This window comes from Muscardinus avellanarius (assembly GCF_963383645.1).
Source record: "Muscardinus avellanarius genome assembly, chromosome: 21".
In the NCBI taxonomy this organism is placed as follows: Eukaryota; Metazoa; Chordata; class Mammalia; order Rodentia; family Gliridae; genus Muscardinus; species Muscardinus avellanarius.
The window spans coordinates 20,798,996-20,816,783 of NC_137807.1; the positions used below are offsets into that span (position 1 = coordinate 20,798,996).

Here is a 17,788-nt window from a genome sequence, read left to right on the forward strand (position 1 = left end):
ACACCACCAGTGCCCTTGACTGTGGGCTGACACTGTGGCAGGTACTGTGCTAAGTACTTCCTGAGAACTCTGTTTTTCTCAGAGCTGCTGGGAGGCTGGTACTCATGCTGGACCCCTTGTACAGATGAGAAAAGGTGAGTCCAGGAGGAAGAGGGTCTACTGGGGCCACAGGAAGAGCAGATCTGGGGTTGGGTGGCAGAGCCCAGGCGCGGAGCCATCTTGACCCCTGAGAGCGGCAGTGGGGGAGACAATGACGACCCTCAGGGCTGGCTAAGCACATCGCCCGCGGGACACCGGGGTCCTCGGCAGACTGTCTAGTGTCGGCCCGCAGGAAAGCACAGTGTCTGACACTTAGGATTTGTGGAATTTGAGGACAGGGCTTGCTGTCATCTCCTAGGATGTAAACTAAATTTTTTTTTTTTTTTTGGTACTAGGGATTGAACAGAGGCATTTTACCTCCAAGCTATTTTACCCAACTACTTCTTTTCTTTTCTTTTCCTTCCTTTTCTTTCTTTTCTTTTCTTTTTTAATTTTGGGCTTTTAGGTTGCTAAGAGCCTTGCTACACTGCTGAAGCCGGCCTTGAACCTGCGATCCTCCTGGCTCAGGATCCCAGAGCACCCTCACACAGGCTCAAGGTGCACTGACCTCACGGTTTCTGTTTGCTGCTGCTGGAAGCTTCCTTGTGTGACTGGGATTAACCCCATCGGAGACAAACACCGGTGGAGTGCAGTCTGCTGGCTGGTATGCAAAGAAAAGCTCAGGAGATCTCAGAGGTTTCAGGACCCTGAAACTCCTGGGCCAGGGAGGCAGTGTGATTTCCAGAATGGCTTTTTGTTGTTGTAATTTTTTGAGACCAAGCTAGGAGGTCAAATTATATTCATTTCACATGAACAAGAGATGCCATTTTTTTTTTTTTTTGTACTGAGGATTGAACCCAAGGGCATTCTGCCCCCAAGCTATACCCGCGATCCTATTTTTTTTTTTTTATTCTTTATTTTAAAACAAGGTAGTACTAAATTGCAGAGGCCCTTACTAAGTAGCTGAGGCTGGCCACAAATTCTTTACCCTCCGGTCTCAGCCTCCCAAGTACTGAGATTACAAGCGTGTGCCACCACGCCTGGCTAATTTTTATTATTTATTTATTTATTTATTATTTATTTATTTATTTTTGCAGCACTGGATATTGAATTCAGGGGCATTCTACTTTTGAGCTATACCCCCCAGCCGTATTTTTTATTCTTTAGTTTGAAACAGAGTCTCACTAAATTGTGGAGGGCCTCATTAACTTGCTGAGACTGGCTGTGAACCAGTGATCCTCCTGTCTCAGCCTCTCAAAGTACAGGGATTACAAACAAGTGCCACCACACCCAGCAATAATTGCCATTATTGATAAATTAACCCACTGTTTGCTTTTGTTTTGTTTTTGTTTTTAGTTATTTTGTGGTACTGGGGATGGAACCCAGAGGCTTTTCTACCTCCGGGCTATACTCCCAGACCTGTTTTTAAACTTTATTTGGAAACAGGGTCTCACTAAGTTCCTGGGAGCCTCACTCAGTAGCTGAGGCTGTCCGCGAACTGCGATCCTCCGGTCTCGGCCCCCCGAATGCTGGGATGACAAGCGTGCTCCACCGCGCCCGGCTCATCGGCGTTTCTGAAATGCGTGCACACCACACAGATGTGTGAACAGACCAGGAAGAGCTAAGCAGGGGCGCCGAGGGGGGCGTGGACACGGAGTACTTATTTCAGTGTGATGGTCCGGGAGGGCTTCCTGGAGGAGGTTAAAGTGGGCAAGTGAGAGAAGGTGGACATGTATACAGGGACCGAAGTGGCCACAGACCCCACAGCACAATCAGTGTGGGTGGATCCCATTCTTTAGAACCCTTGTGCTCCCATCCCCCGCTCCATAGTCAGAGGACAGACAGCTGGCCCAGGTACCGGGGAAGGTGACTTTATTTGGTACGTACACATGAGGTACAGGGGGAGCCCCGTGCCCCCCAGTGGGATAAGCCCCTCGGGCCCGTCTTGCCTCTTGAGGGTGGCCGTGCTGGCTGCGGACCGAGGCCCCTGCAGAGGCCTGGCCGGCCTCTCTCCAAACCACTGCAGGGATGGGAAGAGTCTTCAGAGACTGCGGCGACTCCGGAGGCCGATAGCAGGTACATCCGAGCTGGAGAGTGAGGGACAGGGTGGTGAGTTTGGGCTGGGAGGACGAGGAGGAGGGGCGAAGGGCACTGCCTTGAGGGGTGACGAGTGTGGGCAGAAGGGAGAGCCCTGGAGAAAAAGCTGGAACCCGCTATAGTTTGGGTCTTAAGCGTTCTCCAAAGGCCAGTGTGTCAGAGGCTTCGGACACACTGGGAGCTGTTGGAGGAGGGGGTAACTTTAAGAGGTGGGGGGGAGCCAGGCGTGGTGGCGCACGCTTGTCACCCCGGCATTTGGGAGGCCGAGACAGGGTGATCTCCGTTCAAGGACAGCCTCAGCTACTCACTGAGGTCTCTGTAACTTAAAAAGAGACCCTGCCTCAAAATAAAGAATAAAAAATAGGGCTGGGGGCATCACTTGGAAGTAGAATGCCTGTGGGTTCCATCCTCAGTACCGCCAAAAAAAAAAAAAAGGGGTGATAGGGGTCTTCTGGACATTGGGGGTGTGCCCTGAAAGGAGACTGTAGGACCCCAGTCTCTGTTTTATTTCTTTCATTTACACTGTCCCGTCCCAAGGGGAACACCCGCTGTCCCCATGATGTCCCACCTTTCCAAAGATTCAAAAGCCAAAGGGCCCACCAGTCGCAGTTCTCTTTATAAAAACCTGTTCTCTTTATAATCTTCTTACGTCAGGTATCTGGTTACAGTAACAGCAAGCTGACTAACACAGGACCCCAAAGTCCAGTTTACAGAGAACTGGGCCTTCGTGGCGTTGGCTGGGTGGATGTCTAGGGCTCTGTCCCTTAAAACCCACAACGCTACTGCCGGGATTTGGAATTTCTACCCCCGTTTTCCAGCTGAGAATGGAGACATTCAGCAGAACACTTGGTTTACCCAGGGCCTCGTGGCCAGTCACAGGGAAGAACTAAGCCCGGGGGTTGCACTGGCCCCAAAGCTGACTGTTTATATCTGTGTCGTGGGGAGTGGGGCTGTACTGTGGAGTTCAGAAGGCCAGGGTGGAGATTGGGGCCATTTTTTTGGCAGGTGCGCGGTTACATGGTGTTCTCGCTTAGGAAAGGAAGTGGGACTTGAGATTTGGAGAGGAAAAAAAAAAAAAAGAATCCAGGCATGGTGGCGCACGCTTGTAATCCCAGCATTCCAGAGGCTAAGACAGGGGGATTGCGTTTTGCCGACAGACAGCCTCTACTTAGTGAGGCCCTCTGCAACTCAGTGAGACCCTGTTTCAAAATAAAGAATAAAGCCGGGCGTGGTGGCGCACGCTTGTAATCCCCCGCTTGGGAGGCTGAGACAGGAGGATCGCCCGGGTTCGAAGCCAGCCTCAACTACTTAGTGAGGCGCTCAGCAACTTAGTGAGACCCTGTTTACAAATAAAACATAAAAAAGTCTGGGAGTATAGCCCGGAGGTAGAAAGCCTCTGGGTTCCACCCCCAGTACCACCAAAAAAAAAAAAAAATAATAATAAAAATAAATAAATAATTAATTAAAAATAGGGCTGGGGGTGTAGCTCGGAGGTAGAATGTCCCTGTATCCATCCCCAGTGCTGCAAAAAATAAATTAATTAATTAAAATAAAATAAGTAAAAATAGGGCCAGGGGTAGCTCGGAGGTACAGTGCCCCTGGGCTCCATCCCCTGTACTTGGGGGAAAAAAGAAAAGATGCGGAGACAAGACAGACTCTGCTAAGGATGGCTCCCGTCATGGAGGCGTGCCCTTTGCTTGGCCTTTGAAACGGCCTTCTGTGTCCCCAGAGCGCAGCGATGTAAATGAACCTCGGATCTTTACTTGGTAATTGAGAGCAGAGAGAAGGCCACGTTAAGTCAGATTAATTTGCTCGGAGGTAGTCCGCGCCTGTCCGGGCAGGCGGGGGGGAGCGATGGCTCTTTGATGGCTGGGGTGCCTCGTGGAGAAGGAGGGGGGCGGCGCAGCTCACACGGGCCAGAGGCCTGCGGGAGGCCCAGGCGCACGCTGCCAGCAGACCGCCCGGCCTCGCCCGCCTCCAGCACTGAGATGCGGGGGCCGGGGGTTTGATGGAGACCGGCTACGGGGCGGCCCTGATTTTACCCATGGTGCCCGGGACACCCATCTAAAGGGGAGGGTTGGAGGTGACCATGACGATGCTGGTGTTTGGGGTCTGGTTCGACCTGGAAGGACTTTGTCTGAGCGACTGAACGCCTCAGTTTGTCAGCCTGGAAGATGGGAATAACTATGCATAAGCACCCCTTGGGGTTGGCATGAGGACTTCTCGGCTGGCTGATATCCACGCCCGACGCAGGGACGCCCTTATTAGCGATGGACTCGTCGTCTGATGTTGATTATGTATCAGGAATGGGGCTGGGGGCAGCCGGGATGGCAGAGAGAAGCCCGAAGTCCGGCCTCTCCACGTCGCGGCTGTAAACCGCCCCTCCCCCAAGCTGGTGCCTCAGTTTTTCCTCTCCCTCCGGCTGGACCCCGCTGCTCCTCGGGCGTCTTCCTTTCTGCACGTCTGCAGCTCGGGCGACACCACCAGGGTCCTGCCAAGATTAGGTGGCACTATGGTGCCGCGGGCTCCGACCCCAGGTGGCTGGGGTCAAGATGGGAGTCAGTGGGGGGCGCTCAGTGCAGCACCCCACAAACCCTCTTGCCTTCTTTTGCGTTTTAAAGGACATGCCCCCCCCCTTCCCAGGCAGAGAGCATCTGATAAGCTTTGTATTCAGCCAGAAATGATATTAGCAGAAACCTCTCTAAAAATCCTATAGTACCCAGTCAGGAAATTAAAGACAGAAGCAATACCTGCATTCCCCAAGGCTGCCCACGCTGGGTGGACTCCTCTATCCACCCAGCTTTATTTTGGGGTGTATATGTTGCCGGGGATTGAAATCAGGGGTAGTCTTCCTCCGCAGCCCCCCACCCCCAGCCCTTTATAATTTTGTTTTGTTTTGAAACAGGGCCTCACTAGGTTGCTGAAGGTCTTGCTTAACTGCCGAGGCTGGCCTCGAACCTGCAATCTTCCTGCCCCAGCCTCCAAGTCCCAGGACTATTACGCCACCATGCCTGGCTGCCTCCCACGAACGGGCCCAGTCTGGGGCTTTTACCTGTCCAGTTCCTACTTCTGGAGATATTTCTTCATTATGCTCTCAACGTCCTCCTGTCTCCTGCCCGCGCCCGGCTCCCTGTTCTCGGGGGACGCCCGCTCGCCGCCGTCGCCCTGGAGTCTCGGGAGTCTGGGTCGGCTTTTGATGCTATCTGCACTTTTAAAGGAGCTGGAGGAGGAGTCGGAGTCAGAGAGGTGGGCGGGGTCCTCCTTGGACTCCGGGCTCTTCTTCAAGATGGTGGCAATCCCGGGGAGAAAGGAGCAGTCAGCCTCTTCTGTCTCAAAGCGGACACTTGAGTGCTCCGAGCCCTCTGCCCCATCTTTGGCTGCCGCCGCCGCCGAAACAGACATCTCGGGCTTCCGGATGGCCGGCAGGAAGTCTTCGAAGTCCGCTTTGGTTTTGCGCCCATAGACCAGTCTTGGCGACTTCCAGCTGAACGGGTCGCTGCCTGGGGGTTCCTCCATCAGGTGGGCAAACTGGCGGTTCTGAAAGACGAGCGACTCCTTCCCGAGGTCCGGGCAGCCGGCATCGTCCACCGAGGACTCCAGGCACGGCCTCCGAGGCCTCAGCGTGGGAGACAGGAACGGGTCCCTGGGGGTGGTCGGGGGGCCCTGCGTGGTCCCCAGGTTGGGCCCCGCTTCTAGGAGGGACTCGCAGGAACTGAAGCGGGCTTTCGGCTTCTGCGGCGGCAGGGTGGTGGCTTCTGAGGAGACACATTTCAGACTGGTGGACCGCAGGAGACCGCTCGAGGTACCGGCTGCTTCCTCCGATTTTAGGGGTGACTTCGCCCGGAGCCTCATGGACAGGTCCCCCTCATCGCTGCCGGCCCTGCCCCTCCTCAGCGCGGAAGCCCCGGTGGTCTGGTAGATGGGGAGCGTGGGCCAGTCCTCCAGCCCCAGCGCGGACCCCTGGCCTCTCTGCACTCTCTTCCTCCGGAGACCCTCCACGAACTCGGACAGAGCGGCCGACGGGCTGGGCAGCTTCTCCCTGGGTGCCGAGGGTGGATCTGGACTCCGAGAAGCCAGGGTGGGTGAAAGCGTTCCCAATCTCTCCGCCGTGGGCTTCCTGGGCGCACCCAAGCCTTCGCCATCCCCAAAATGGCAGGGCTTTTGCCGGCGGGGAGAAGCAAGGTCCTCTCTCGAGGTCTTGCTGTGAGGGTCCCAGGTTCCGCTCAGCGGTGTTGCCGACCGGGCCCTCTGAGCGTCTCCAGCCTCCACGTCTGTCCTACACCAAGGAGAAAAAAAGCAGACTGTGGGAATTGTACAGTTATCACGGGGTCTGTGCAGTCGGTCTGAGAGTTGCCAAGCACGGGCGCTAATATTCCGTTTTCCTGGGAAAGGCTATCCCTACCCTGGCTCTCCAATGGGCCATCAGATTTAATGCGCAGAGCCAAGCTCTGCCAGTGAGTTCTTGTTGCGTTCTGAGAGGCAATTTCTGCCTATAATTAAACCCGGCTAAGTATATTTGAGTAGATTAAAGCCGAGCTCGGATGGGTGACTTGGATTTATGAGGCGTCCTATCTGCCGTGATGGGACCCGGCATCCGAGAGCGCACCGTGAAATAAGACATTCTCCAAGATGGGGTGCGCATACATGGTGGTGGTGGCAGGGAGGGGGTACTTATTTGGGGCCAAGCCCAGAGGACAGTCCCACCAAGTGGGGCTTCTGAGCACTGGTGACCCCCATGTGTGTCTCAGTTGGGGGAGGGATGTTCAACGACACCCTTAATAAGTTCATAGAGCGGGACAGGGATAAAAACGGTTCCCCTGAAAGTCACATAAAATCAACTGGAAACCAGAGCTCTATACAAGAGGACAGACGGTTTCTATTCTGGGACGCCACCAGCCTCAGCTTCTATGCAGAGAGAGTAACAGCTGAGCCAAACACACGCTGCCTCCGGGATGCAGGCAGCGGGGGAGATTACAGACTGTACGGTAAAGGGCACCCTTGAGAGGGGAGAGACCGAGTCGGCCCATCAGGCTTTCCTTTAAGAAATAAAACCTAGCCGAGCGTGGTGGCGCCCACTTGTAACCCCAGCATTTGGGAGGCTGAGATAGGAGGATTGTGGTTTGCGGTCAGCCTCAGCTAACTTAGTGAGGCCCTTTGTAACTCAGTGAGACCCTGTTTCAAAATAAAGAATGAAAAATAGGGCAGGGGGTGTAGCTCAGGGTTGAATGCCCCTGGGTCCCATCCCCAGTTCCCTCCCAAATATATAATAATAATAATAATAATAATAATAATAATAATAATAAATAGGGCTGGGGTGAAGTTCAGAGGTAGAAAGCCCCTGAGTTCAATATCCCCAGTACCATAAAATAATAATAGTAATAGTAATAGTAATAATATAATAATAATAATAATAAATATAAAATAAATATAAAAGGCAGGAAGGAGTGCCAATGTCAGATCTGGGCCATGTAGACCAAGCTGTGGTGAATGCGGTCTGCAGAGAGGTGGGGAGTGAGGGCTGGGAGGGTTTCTAAGCATCAGGCGCCTGTCTCGTCTCGTGGCTTTAACTCTGAGAACGGGACAATTCTTGGGCTCGGCTGTGCACACACCAAGGTGGCTGGGTCCTGCCATGGACCGTGCGTATGACTTCTCGTCCCCCCTCATCAGGCACAGGGCATCCAGGAGCCACAGAACCAACTGCCAGGCCCCGTGGACTGGACTTTGGAGTCGGGGACAGAAGCCCAAGGCTGCCGGAGGTGAGAGCTGGAGAGTGGAGGGGCACAGGTGAGCTGGGGGCTCTGGGGCTTCTCCAGGGAGATGGGCAGGGGTGGCAGAGACTGAATGTTAGCTTACTCCAAAATCTGTGTACTGAGGCCTAGCCCCCAGGAGACAGTAGTGGAGGTAAGGCTTCTGGGAGGTGATCAGGTTAAGAAGGTGGGCCCCTCAGGAAGGAGATTAGCACCCTAAAGAAAGAGACACTGGGAGCAGCCCAGCCTCCTCCACCTGCAGACCCAGTGAGGAGATGGCTGCCTGGGAGCCCGGCACCCGCTCTGTCCGCATCTTGGACTTGGTCTTTCAGTGTCTGGGACTGTGAGAAGAAGTTTCTGTTTCTTATAAGCTGCCCAGCGATGGGATTTTTGTTACAGCAGCATGGAAGGACTGAGCCGGATGCTGGGCCACCGCTCTCCCGAGCTCCCACGGCCAGAGCTTCTCCCATCCCAGAATCTCCTCCGCCGAGGCTGGCGGGGTGCCCCGGGTACCAGGTAGAGGGTCCCTGAGGACGGGCACTGGGCTGGCAGGTACAGTGCAGACATGATAAGTAACTCGTAACCAGTGCTTATACAGTACAGACACGATACGTAACTTGCAACCAGTGCAGATACGATCAGTGACTCATAGCGAGCACGACTGGTTATCAACCGTTAACCAGCAACAATTAATAGCAATTACTGCTACGAAGCCGAGTCTCCAGGCCTCGCCCGTCTCTGGACATGCCCCGAGTGAAGCTGGAAGATGGATGGCTCAGGGGCCCACAGCCAAGTGACCTCGTATCTCTGCACGTGCCAAAGGAACGGGAAGCCCCTCATGCGAAAACAAAAGCCGCGCCATTGGCCCAGGGGCCTACTCCTCTCCCAGGTCTCTCCTGTCACGCTCTGAACCATCACGGCTCGACTGGGCTGGGAGGAGCGCTGGGGGCTCGGCGTCGTCCCCGAAGGCGAGCCTGTCAACGTCATCGCTCCAGCCTGGCCCCAATACACCGTCAGCCACGTCCTTTGTTTCTTTCCTTGAGTCAGCTTGGAGTTGCCGGGGCAGCGGGCTGCCACAGAACTGACAGAAGCCATGTGCGTCCTGACCTGGCCCTGAGAGGAGGTGGGCGTGATGAACGGAGTGCGTCCCTGGCGCCAGGTCCCGGCCGTTGCCTGCAGCGTGGGGCGGAAGGCCGCGGGCGCCTGTGGCGGGATCTCCAGGGACTCTGTCCTGCACAGCCAGGCTCCCTCTGCCCCTGCTGGCTGCGGCTACCAGGGACGGGGCGTGAGGAAGGAGAGGGAAGAGGAGTTGCTGCAGGAAGAGGAAGAGGAAGAGGAAGAAGAGGAGGGGAAGTGGAGGAAGGGAAGTGGAGGAAGAGGAGGAAGAAGAGAAGGAAGAGAAAGAGGAAAAGGAAACAGAGGAGGAAGAAAAGAGGAAGAGGAAGAGGAAGAGGAAGAAGAAAAAGAAGAGGAGGAGGAAGAGGAAGTGGAGGGGGAGGAGGAAGAGGAGGAGGGGAAATGGAGGAAGAGGAAGAAAAGAAGAGAAGGAAGAGGAGAAGGAAACAAAAGAGGAAGAGGAGGAGAAGAGGAAGAGGAGGAGGAGAAAGAAACAGGAGGAAGAGGAGAAAGAGGAGGAAGAGGAGGAAAAAGAGAAGAAGGAAGAGGAGGAAGAGGTGAGGAAGAAGAGGAGGAGGAGGAAGAAGAGGAAGAGGAGGAAAAAGAAGGAAAAGGAGGAAGAGGTGAGGAAGAAGAGGAGGAGGAAGAAGAGAAGAGGAGGAAGAAGAGAAGGAGGATGGGGAAGAATAGAAGGAAGAGGAGGAGAAGAAAATAGGAGGAAGAGGAGAAGAGGAGGAAGAGGAGGAGGAAGAGGACGAGTAAAAGGAGAAAGAGAAGAGGAGGAAGAGGAGGAGGAAAAAGAAGAGGATGAGGAGGAAGAGGAGAAGAGAAGGAGGAAGAGGAGGAAGAGGAGAAGAGGAGGAAGAGGAAGAGGAGAAAGAGGAGGAGGAAGAGGAGGAAGAAGAGAAGGAGGAGAAAGTATAGGAGAAGGAGGAATAGGAGGAAGAGGAAGAGAAGGAGGAGGAAGAGGACGATGAGGAGTAGCAGGGATACAGGAAGAAGTGAGCAGTAAGGGAGGAAGTGGGCCCTGTTCTTCTTTATGGCTGCATATAATTCCACAGCGCTGATATACCAGAGCTCTGTGATCCACTCTTCTGTTGCCCCACGCCCAGGCCCATTCCGTAATTTGACTATTATAAATTGTGATGCTATGAACACGGATACAAGAAAAACAAATCATGCGATTTGCGGGAGAACGGGTGGAACAGGAGAATATTCTACTAAGCTAGATCAGCCAGTGTCAGAACATGAGTAGATGTGTGTTTTCTCTTCTGTGTGGAAGCTGGAGAGATTGTTTGGAAATAAAGGTAACAGAAGCGTAGAGATTCCAGCGGGTGTGAGGGGTCTAGGGACAGGGGAGAGGGGCCGTGGGCACTGAGGTCTGGCCATGAGGTCCTAGCAGAGGAGGACCAAGAACAAAGGAACGAGGAAAGAGAGTCCTGACCCTGACCGCTGCCCTGCCGAGATGACCTGGTTACCAGCACACCATCCAGCAGCTCACACGACTGCTACTGTACCCCCGTTCCTTGCCCCATAAAAGGCCCTCGCCTGTGAGGAGGCGGGCTCCGGACTCTCAAGGGCTCTCCCTGTCAGATACCTCCATCTAGGCTTTATTCCCTGCCGTCGGGCCGTGTTTTCTTGGCCCCATAGACCCCAACAGGGACAAAGTCATAAAGAATATTACAGTTGAAATCAAGCTACAGGAATGTGTACAAAACTGCCAATTCCAACCTCAAAGACGTGCGAGGGGAGGAGGAGGGAGGACCTGCTGGGAAGGGCACCGGGGGGCATCTGCGTGTGCTTCTCTGCCGCTCGACAGCCTGATAGGATGTAAAATTACAATGCTTCCACTGCTCAAAAACAAAGGAAGGAAGGCAGAGAGCTGGGAACATCAGAGGCTCCAAGCTCAGCTGGGCGGGATCCTTCCCTTACTCCTGCATCTTCAGAGTTGAAGCCTGGCAACTAGTAGATTGTTGATAGATGACGTTGATCAAGGTAGATGAGGAAGAGGAAGTAGGGGAGGAAGTAGGGGAGGAAGAGGAAGTGGGTGAGGAAGAAGTATGGGAGGAAGAGGACGTAGTGCAGAAAGAAGCAGGGAAGGAAGAGGAAGCAGGGCAGAAAGAAGTAGGGGAGGAAGAGGAAGTGGGTGAGGAAGAGGAAGCATGGGAGGAAGAGGAAGCATGTGAGGAAGAGGAAGTAGGTGAGGAAGAGGAAGTATGGGGGAAGAGGATGTAGGGCAGAAAGAAGCAGGGGAGGAAGAGGAAGCAGGGGAGGAAGAGGAAGCAGGGGAGGAAGAGGAAGCAGGGCAGAAAGAAGTAGGAGAGGAAGAGGAAGCAGGGGAGGAAGAGGAAGTAGGGTAGTAAGAGGAAGTAGGTGAGGAAGAAGGGCCAGAGAGTAGATGAAGGAGAGCAGAGCTCCCCAAAGAAGCGGAGGCACCAATGGATGCAGGGAGAGGAACGGGAACAGGAGGTGGAGGAGGAAGGGAAGAGAAGAGGAGGCCCGAGGATGAGAAGATGGAGTCACAGGTGCAGATGATAATCTGCCCTCTTCATCTTAGAGTAAAATTGGGGACAGGCTGCGGGCACAGGGAAGCTGCCAGGAGCCCAGCTATGGGGAGAGCTAAGCTGCCTGCCTGTCTCCAGCCACCCACAGCAATGCCTTCTGCAAGGTGTGGGAGCCTGAGTGGCCCAGCACAGTGGCTCAGGCTCCACCTGGCTCATGGGGCCCGGGGCCCAGCGCATGGGGATGGGGTGGGCTGAGTCCCACTTGCTGGGATAGTTTGTACTTTGGGGACTGAACTGATGAGCTGAGAACAGAAACACCAGCCATGTAGTGTATACTCTTAAGAGAAGAGAGGGGGCATAGTTGAGAAGGAAGGAAGGAAGAAAGGAAGGAAGGCCGGCCAGGAGAGAGGGCTCCCTATGCAAGAACCTTTCTGCATCTACCACGTAGAAATCTACCTATACCTCCGAGCTTCTTTTTCTGCCTGTATAACCCCTGAGTATAAAAAGCCCTTTGCACTCATACTCTGGCATTGCGGAATTTCGCCTGACTTCCAATGCCCTTTGGGGTGAGGGGCCCAAGCCTTGCTGTTTGGGCTGGACGTTCCTGTCCTGGCTCTGGGCTTCCCCACCACCTCCTGCCTGTCTCCATCTGGGAGGGGACATGTTTTCTTTCAGCCATCCTCCCAGGCTGGCTTGGCTCAGATGGGTCAGCCATCCATCAGCTCTGCGTGATGGATGGGTGGCCGATAATCGAGATGTCACAGCACCTGCCTCTCGGAGCCTTGCAGGCAGAGTGATGATGAACGGAAGGCTCCCCAGGTGGCTCAGAGACAGGTGCAGACAACTGCTGAGGGGGGCACTGCTGGGCTCTAGAGAGGCTGCAGAGACGCCCTTGGGGCTGCCTGCTGCCTGCCCCATGGCCCAGCACAAGAGGATCTGCCCTCTGATCTGCCAGCACACTGAGAATCCAGAAAGAGCCCCTGAGTATCCAACCACAGGGGTGCAGGTTAGAGCTGGTCCTATCAACATGTGAAGGGGACAGTCAGTGGTCACCGCAACGGCTGAGCACCTACTGTGTGCCTGGCATGGCGCTGAACATTAGGGATAGCAGAAAGGACGTTGGTTCTTCGCCTTCCTGGCAATACCCGGGGGTTTGGGGCACTGGCCTCCAGGCAGAACGCGGTGGGAAACCTCTGCAGGTGCTTGCTGCTAGGAAGTAGCCCAGGTGACTGAGCCCAGAGCCGGGAGCACCCTCCTCTGCGGTGGGATGCGGGCTTCATATCAAGATTCCTGCATCACGGCTCTGTGGCTTCGGACCTAGGCCGTTGCTGCCACTCATAAGCTCCTGGCTTATTTCCCCAGGCCTCAGCTTTCTTCGCTGTAAAGCAGAGGGAAGCCATATCAACCTTGCAATATCACAGAGTTCAAAGCTCCGTGGGGGTAGGGATTTGGATCCGACATATTCCCCACTGGAGGCGTCTAGACTGGCGTGCTGGGGCATGCTCAGTACACAGTGAGAATGCGTGGTATGAATCAGGGGAGCACTGGAGGCCTTGAGCGGCAGCCGGTGATCCCTAACCACATGACGGACGTGAATCTCTACTCCTCCGGTACACAGTAGGTCCTCAACGCATGTGTTTAATGTATGAGTGTTGCTCTAGTGCCTGTTATATAGTAGGTGCCCAATACTTGCTGGCTAACGGGTAAATGAATGCACAAGGGCATAGGGAGACGGACCCAATAATTTTATGTTTGCATATGAAGGTATCACTACCAATCTCCCTAACACATGCAGCAATGGGATGGGCGGGGCGACATATCAAGAGATATCGAGCGTACTGCAATTTTTGAACGTATCGCTCTGAATCTCATGATGATATTAAATGCACCAGCCGGGCGTGGTGGTGCACGCTCGTCATCCCCGCGCCTGGGAGGCGGAGACAGGAGGATCGCGCAGGTTCGAAGCCAGCCTCGCTGGCTCAAGAGACCCCGTTGCCACATAAAAATATTTTAAAAAATAGGTCTGGGAGTGTAGCCCGGAAGTAGAAGGGTTTCCAGGAACCCCAGTACCACCAAAAATAAAATAAAATAAAATAAATACAATGCACCAATAAAATTCTAAAAAAATCAAAATGAAAACAGCCTATGAATTGGTTGCCTGAAGTTTCAAAGATAGAGCAGGTGAACGAACTGGAATTTCCACTCTCTGTAACATATAAGATTAGGAAAATGAAGGTGTGTGTGTGTGTGTGTGTGTGTGTGTGTGTGTGTGTGTGTGTGTGTGTGTTTTATTGGCGTCTTGTAATTATACATCATTAGGAGCTTTCCAGGGATAGAAACATAGACACATACACGCTTGGTGAGCTCGCCTCCGGATCCCGCCCTGCTTCCTTCTCCTCCCCGTGTGCAGTACTGACACCAGTACTGGTAACTTCAGAGATGAGCAGGACATTATTTGAAGCATTGCCGTCAAGTCTCTAGTCCCCCACTTTCTCCCCAAATCCCCTCGCGCTATGCTACGAGTATCTCCCCTCATTTGTCTTAAGTCCCTTGTATCTCAGCCTCTCCCCAGCGTCCACATTGGGGAGAAAACGTGCAACCCCTCGCTCTCTCCTGACTGGCTGGCCTTCCTTAGCGTGATATTCTCTAGTTCTGGAAACGAGTTTTGGGGCAGATGTGGCTGGGTTCGCAGCCCAGCTCTTTCCCCTCTGAGTGGGGCATCCTTAGGAGCCGGGACTTGCTCAGGGGGAAGAGTGAGATGGAGAGGTCACAGGTCACAGGTCACAGGTCACGGTTTGGTCAGGAAGCAGAGATGATACGTGTCCCATGGCCACTCATGGCTGTTCTGTCTCCGGCTGGCTATCCCCAGCACTTCACAAAGGAGATTCTAGCTAAACATGCTCACACAGTCGAGCCTCTGTATCTGTGGGATCTGCGTTCAAGGATTCAGCCAGGTGAAAACTATCTTAAAAGAACTGCATCTGTTCTGCACATGTATAGACATTTTTCTTATCATTATTCCCTAAGAAATCAAGTGTAATGATTTACACAGTACTGACATTGAACAAGGCATGACAAGTTATCTAGAGATGATTTAGTGTACTGGAAGCTGGGCGTGGGGACGCACACCTGTAATTCCCGTACTTGGGAGGCTGAGACAGGAGGATGCAGGTTCAAGGCCAGCCAGCCTCAGCAACTTGGTGGGCCTTCTGCAAGTTAATGAGATCCCCTTCCTTTCTTCCTTCCTTCCTTCCTTCCTTCCTTCCTTCCTTCCTTTTTCTTTTCTTTCTTTCTCTTTCTTTCTTTTTCTTTTCATTTCTTTTCTTTCTTTCTTTCTTTCTTTCTTTCTTTCTCTCTTTCTCTCTTTCTTTCTTTCTTTCTTTCTTTCTTTCTTTCTTTCTTTCTTTCTTTACTATTGGGAATGGATCTCAGGGGCTACAATGTATCTCTGAGCTACAACCCCAGCCCTATTTTTTATTCTTTATTTTGAAACAGAATCTCACTGAGTTGCAAAGAACCTCACTAAGTAGCTGAGGCTGTTCTGGACTGGCAATCCTCCTATCTCAGCCTCTCAAATGCTGGGATTACAAGTGTGCGCCACCACTCCTGGCTCCTGTTTCAAATTAAGAAATAAAACAAGGCTGGGGATGTAGCTCCGAGGTAGAATGTTCCTGGGGCATTCAATCCCCAGTATACACACACACACACACACACACACACACACACACACACACACACAAATTAAATAAATAAAAGTGTATAGGAGGATGTGCACAGGTTATAACAGACGCCATGACACTTCATATAAGAAACTTGAGCATCCTTGGATCTTGGTATCTGCGTGGGTTCTAGAACCAATCTCCTGCGAAAACCAATGGATGACTGGATGACTGACTCATTTCAAAGCTTTCCCTAAAATGTAGTCTATTTACAAAACTTAACACTCATTTTTCTCTGGTGACTCCTGCTATCAGGGGCTGGAGGAGACCCTAGACAAGGAGCAGAGATCTGAGAATGAGCAGTTCCTGTGTCTGGGTCTGATTTGAGTAGCAGAGAAATGCAGCTTATAGAGGCTAAACGGGAATCCTCGCAAACCAAGCCAGATGCTGAGATGGAGCCTCCTGCCTGGCCCCGGCCCCTGCCGGGCTACCTTGGGAACGCAAGCCCATCATGCTTAACTCCAGCTGCACCTTGCATCTGGCTCATAAGTGAAGAAGGCACCTGTGCGTGCAGGCATCTTCTGTGCATCTCCTCTTCAAGGTCAGGACCACCATGGAGGCGCGCAAGGGAGAAGCCACTTATACGGCAGAACAAGCATTTGGACCCTCGCTGGCCAGATACAAAGCTCGTGCGTCTCATGCCAGCCAGACAGGGAGCTAAATGAAGACCTCACCCAGCTGAACTTGTATCTCTGCATGTATACATTTCTCGAAATTCACAGAGATACAGTGAAAAAAAAAACAAACAAACAAAAAACCAGTTCGGACCAAGTTAAAGAGATGGTGGGTGTGCTGGCTTTAAACCCAACCGCACAGCAAAGAATATAGTTCCCAGGTCGGAGACTAGTGAGGGCCTGGACCAACTGTCACCGCAGGAAGCGGGATGCAGAGTTAATGATGTCATGAATCATCCCCAGGGGCCTGCTGTCACCCCATCCTTCATCCACACCCTGGAATTATGGAGGAAATTAAAAATGTATCGATGCTCTTTAATCCTCCCCAGGCCTGGCTGGGAAACCAGGTGTTCTTTTTAAGGCGGCCTGAAGATATAGTAACTGGGCCCAAAATAACAAATGAGAATCTTTAATAAAAGAAGACAGGGCCCGTGCGTGGTGGTGCACACCTGTAATCCCAGTACCTGGGAGGCTGAAACAGGAAGATCGCAGGTTCAAGGATAGCCTCAGCAAGTAGTGAGACTCACAGCAACCTAGCAAGGCTGTTTCATACTAACTAAAAAACTAGATAACCCACTAAATAAATAATTACAGGTAGAATGCTCCTGGGTTCAATTTTCAATACCACACACCTCAAAAAAGAAACACGTGGCTGGCTGTGGTGGTACATGCCTGTAATCTCAGTACTTGGGAGGCTGAAACAGGCAGTTTTGAGGCTACCCTCAGCAAGATCCCGTTTCAAGCCAGGTGTGGTGGTGCACACTTGTAATCCCAGCATTCATGAGGCTGAGACTGGAGGACTGTGGTTCGAGGCCAGCCTCGGCTACTTGGCGAGGCCCTTCGCAACTCAGTGAGACCCTGTTTTAAAAATAAAAAGATTAAAGAATAGGGCTGGGAGTGTAGCTTGGAGGTAGAATGCCCCTGGGTTCCACCCTAGTACCAAAAAAAAAAAAATCGTGTTTCAAGAAATAAAAAAACAAATAAAGTTCTGGGAGGTCAAATGTTTCTAGATTCAACTCCAAGTATCACAAAGAAGAAAAATAAATAAGTAAATAAAAAGACGTGGTGTCCAGGATGGGGCCTGATGCAGCGAATAGGAAACATTTCGCGTTTTTAAAGCTCCTGGTGTGAGCCTAGGTGAATTCCACGTAGGAAGAGCTCCCGGGAAATGTGCATCTTCCTGTGTCCCCAGTGGGGCCCAGGAAAAGATCACCTGTCACGGGAGGACCTGGGTTGGAAGCAAGCAGACCAACGCTAACCGCATAGCTCCATTTAGAGTTTGGAGCTGGTGGTGTGTGATTTGGGCTGCGAGGAGGCCGGGTGGAGAGGTCGTGACTTGAATGGGCACCCGAAGGTTTTAGGGGCCCTGGTAATACTCTGGTTTTAATTTTGTTGCTAATTGCACAGTTAGAATTTTTTCTTTTTTTGCGGTACTGGGGATTGAACCCAGGGGCATTCTACCTCCAAGCTACATCCCCAGCCCTATTTCTTATTCTTTATTTTGAAACAGGGTCTCACTAAGTTGTGGAAAACCTCATTAAGTAGCTGAGGGTGGCCATGAACCCAGATCCTCCTGTCTCAGCCTCCCTAATGCTGGGATTACAAGCGTGTGCCACCATGCCCAGCTGAATTTTTTTTTAATTTTTTTGTTATACTGGGGGTTGAACCCAGAGGCGTTCTACCTCCAAGCCAAACCCCCAGCCCTCTTTATTTCTTTATTTGGTCTCATTAAGTTGCTGAGGCTGGTTTGAACCCGCCATCCTCCTGTCCCAAGCCTCCCAAGTACTGGGATTACAGGCCTGCACCACCAAGCCAGGCCTATGGCCACTTTTTAAAAAATTTTACCAAGATCC

General features: G+C 52.5%; 1 protein-coding gene across 1 annotated transcript in view; it reads right to left on the reverse strand.

The window, feature by feature from the left end:
• Positions 1-5,238: 5,238 nt before the first annotated feature.
• Positions 5,239-17,788, reverse strand: part of MYO18B (myosin XVIIIB) — a gene marked incomplete at both ends in the record, with an annotated part of 248,379 nt that continues 235,829 nt past the window's right edge. Inside the window, one exon of the mRNA XM_080717797.1 lies at positions 5,239-6,451. Coding sequence (XP_080573923.1) covers positions 5,239-6,451 — 1,213 coding nt within the window. The remainder of the gene's footprint in view (positions 6,452-17,788) is intronic.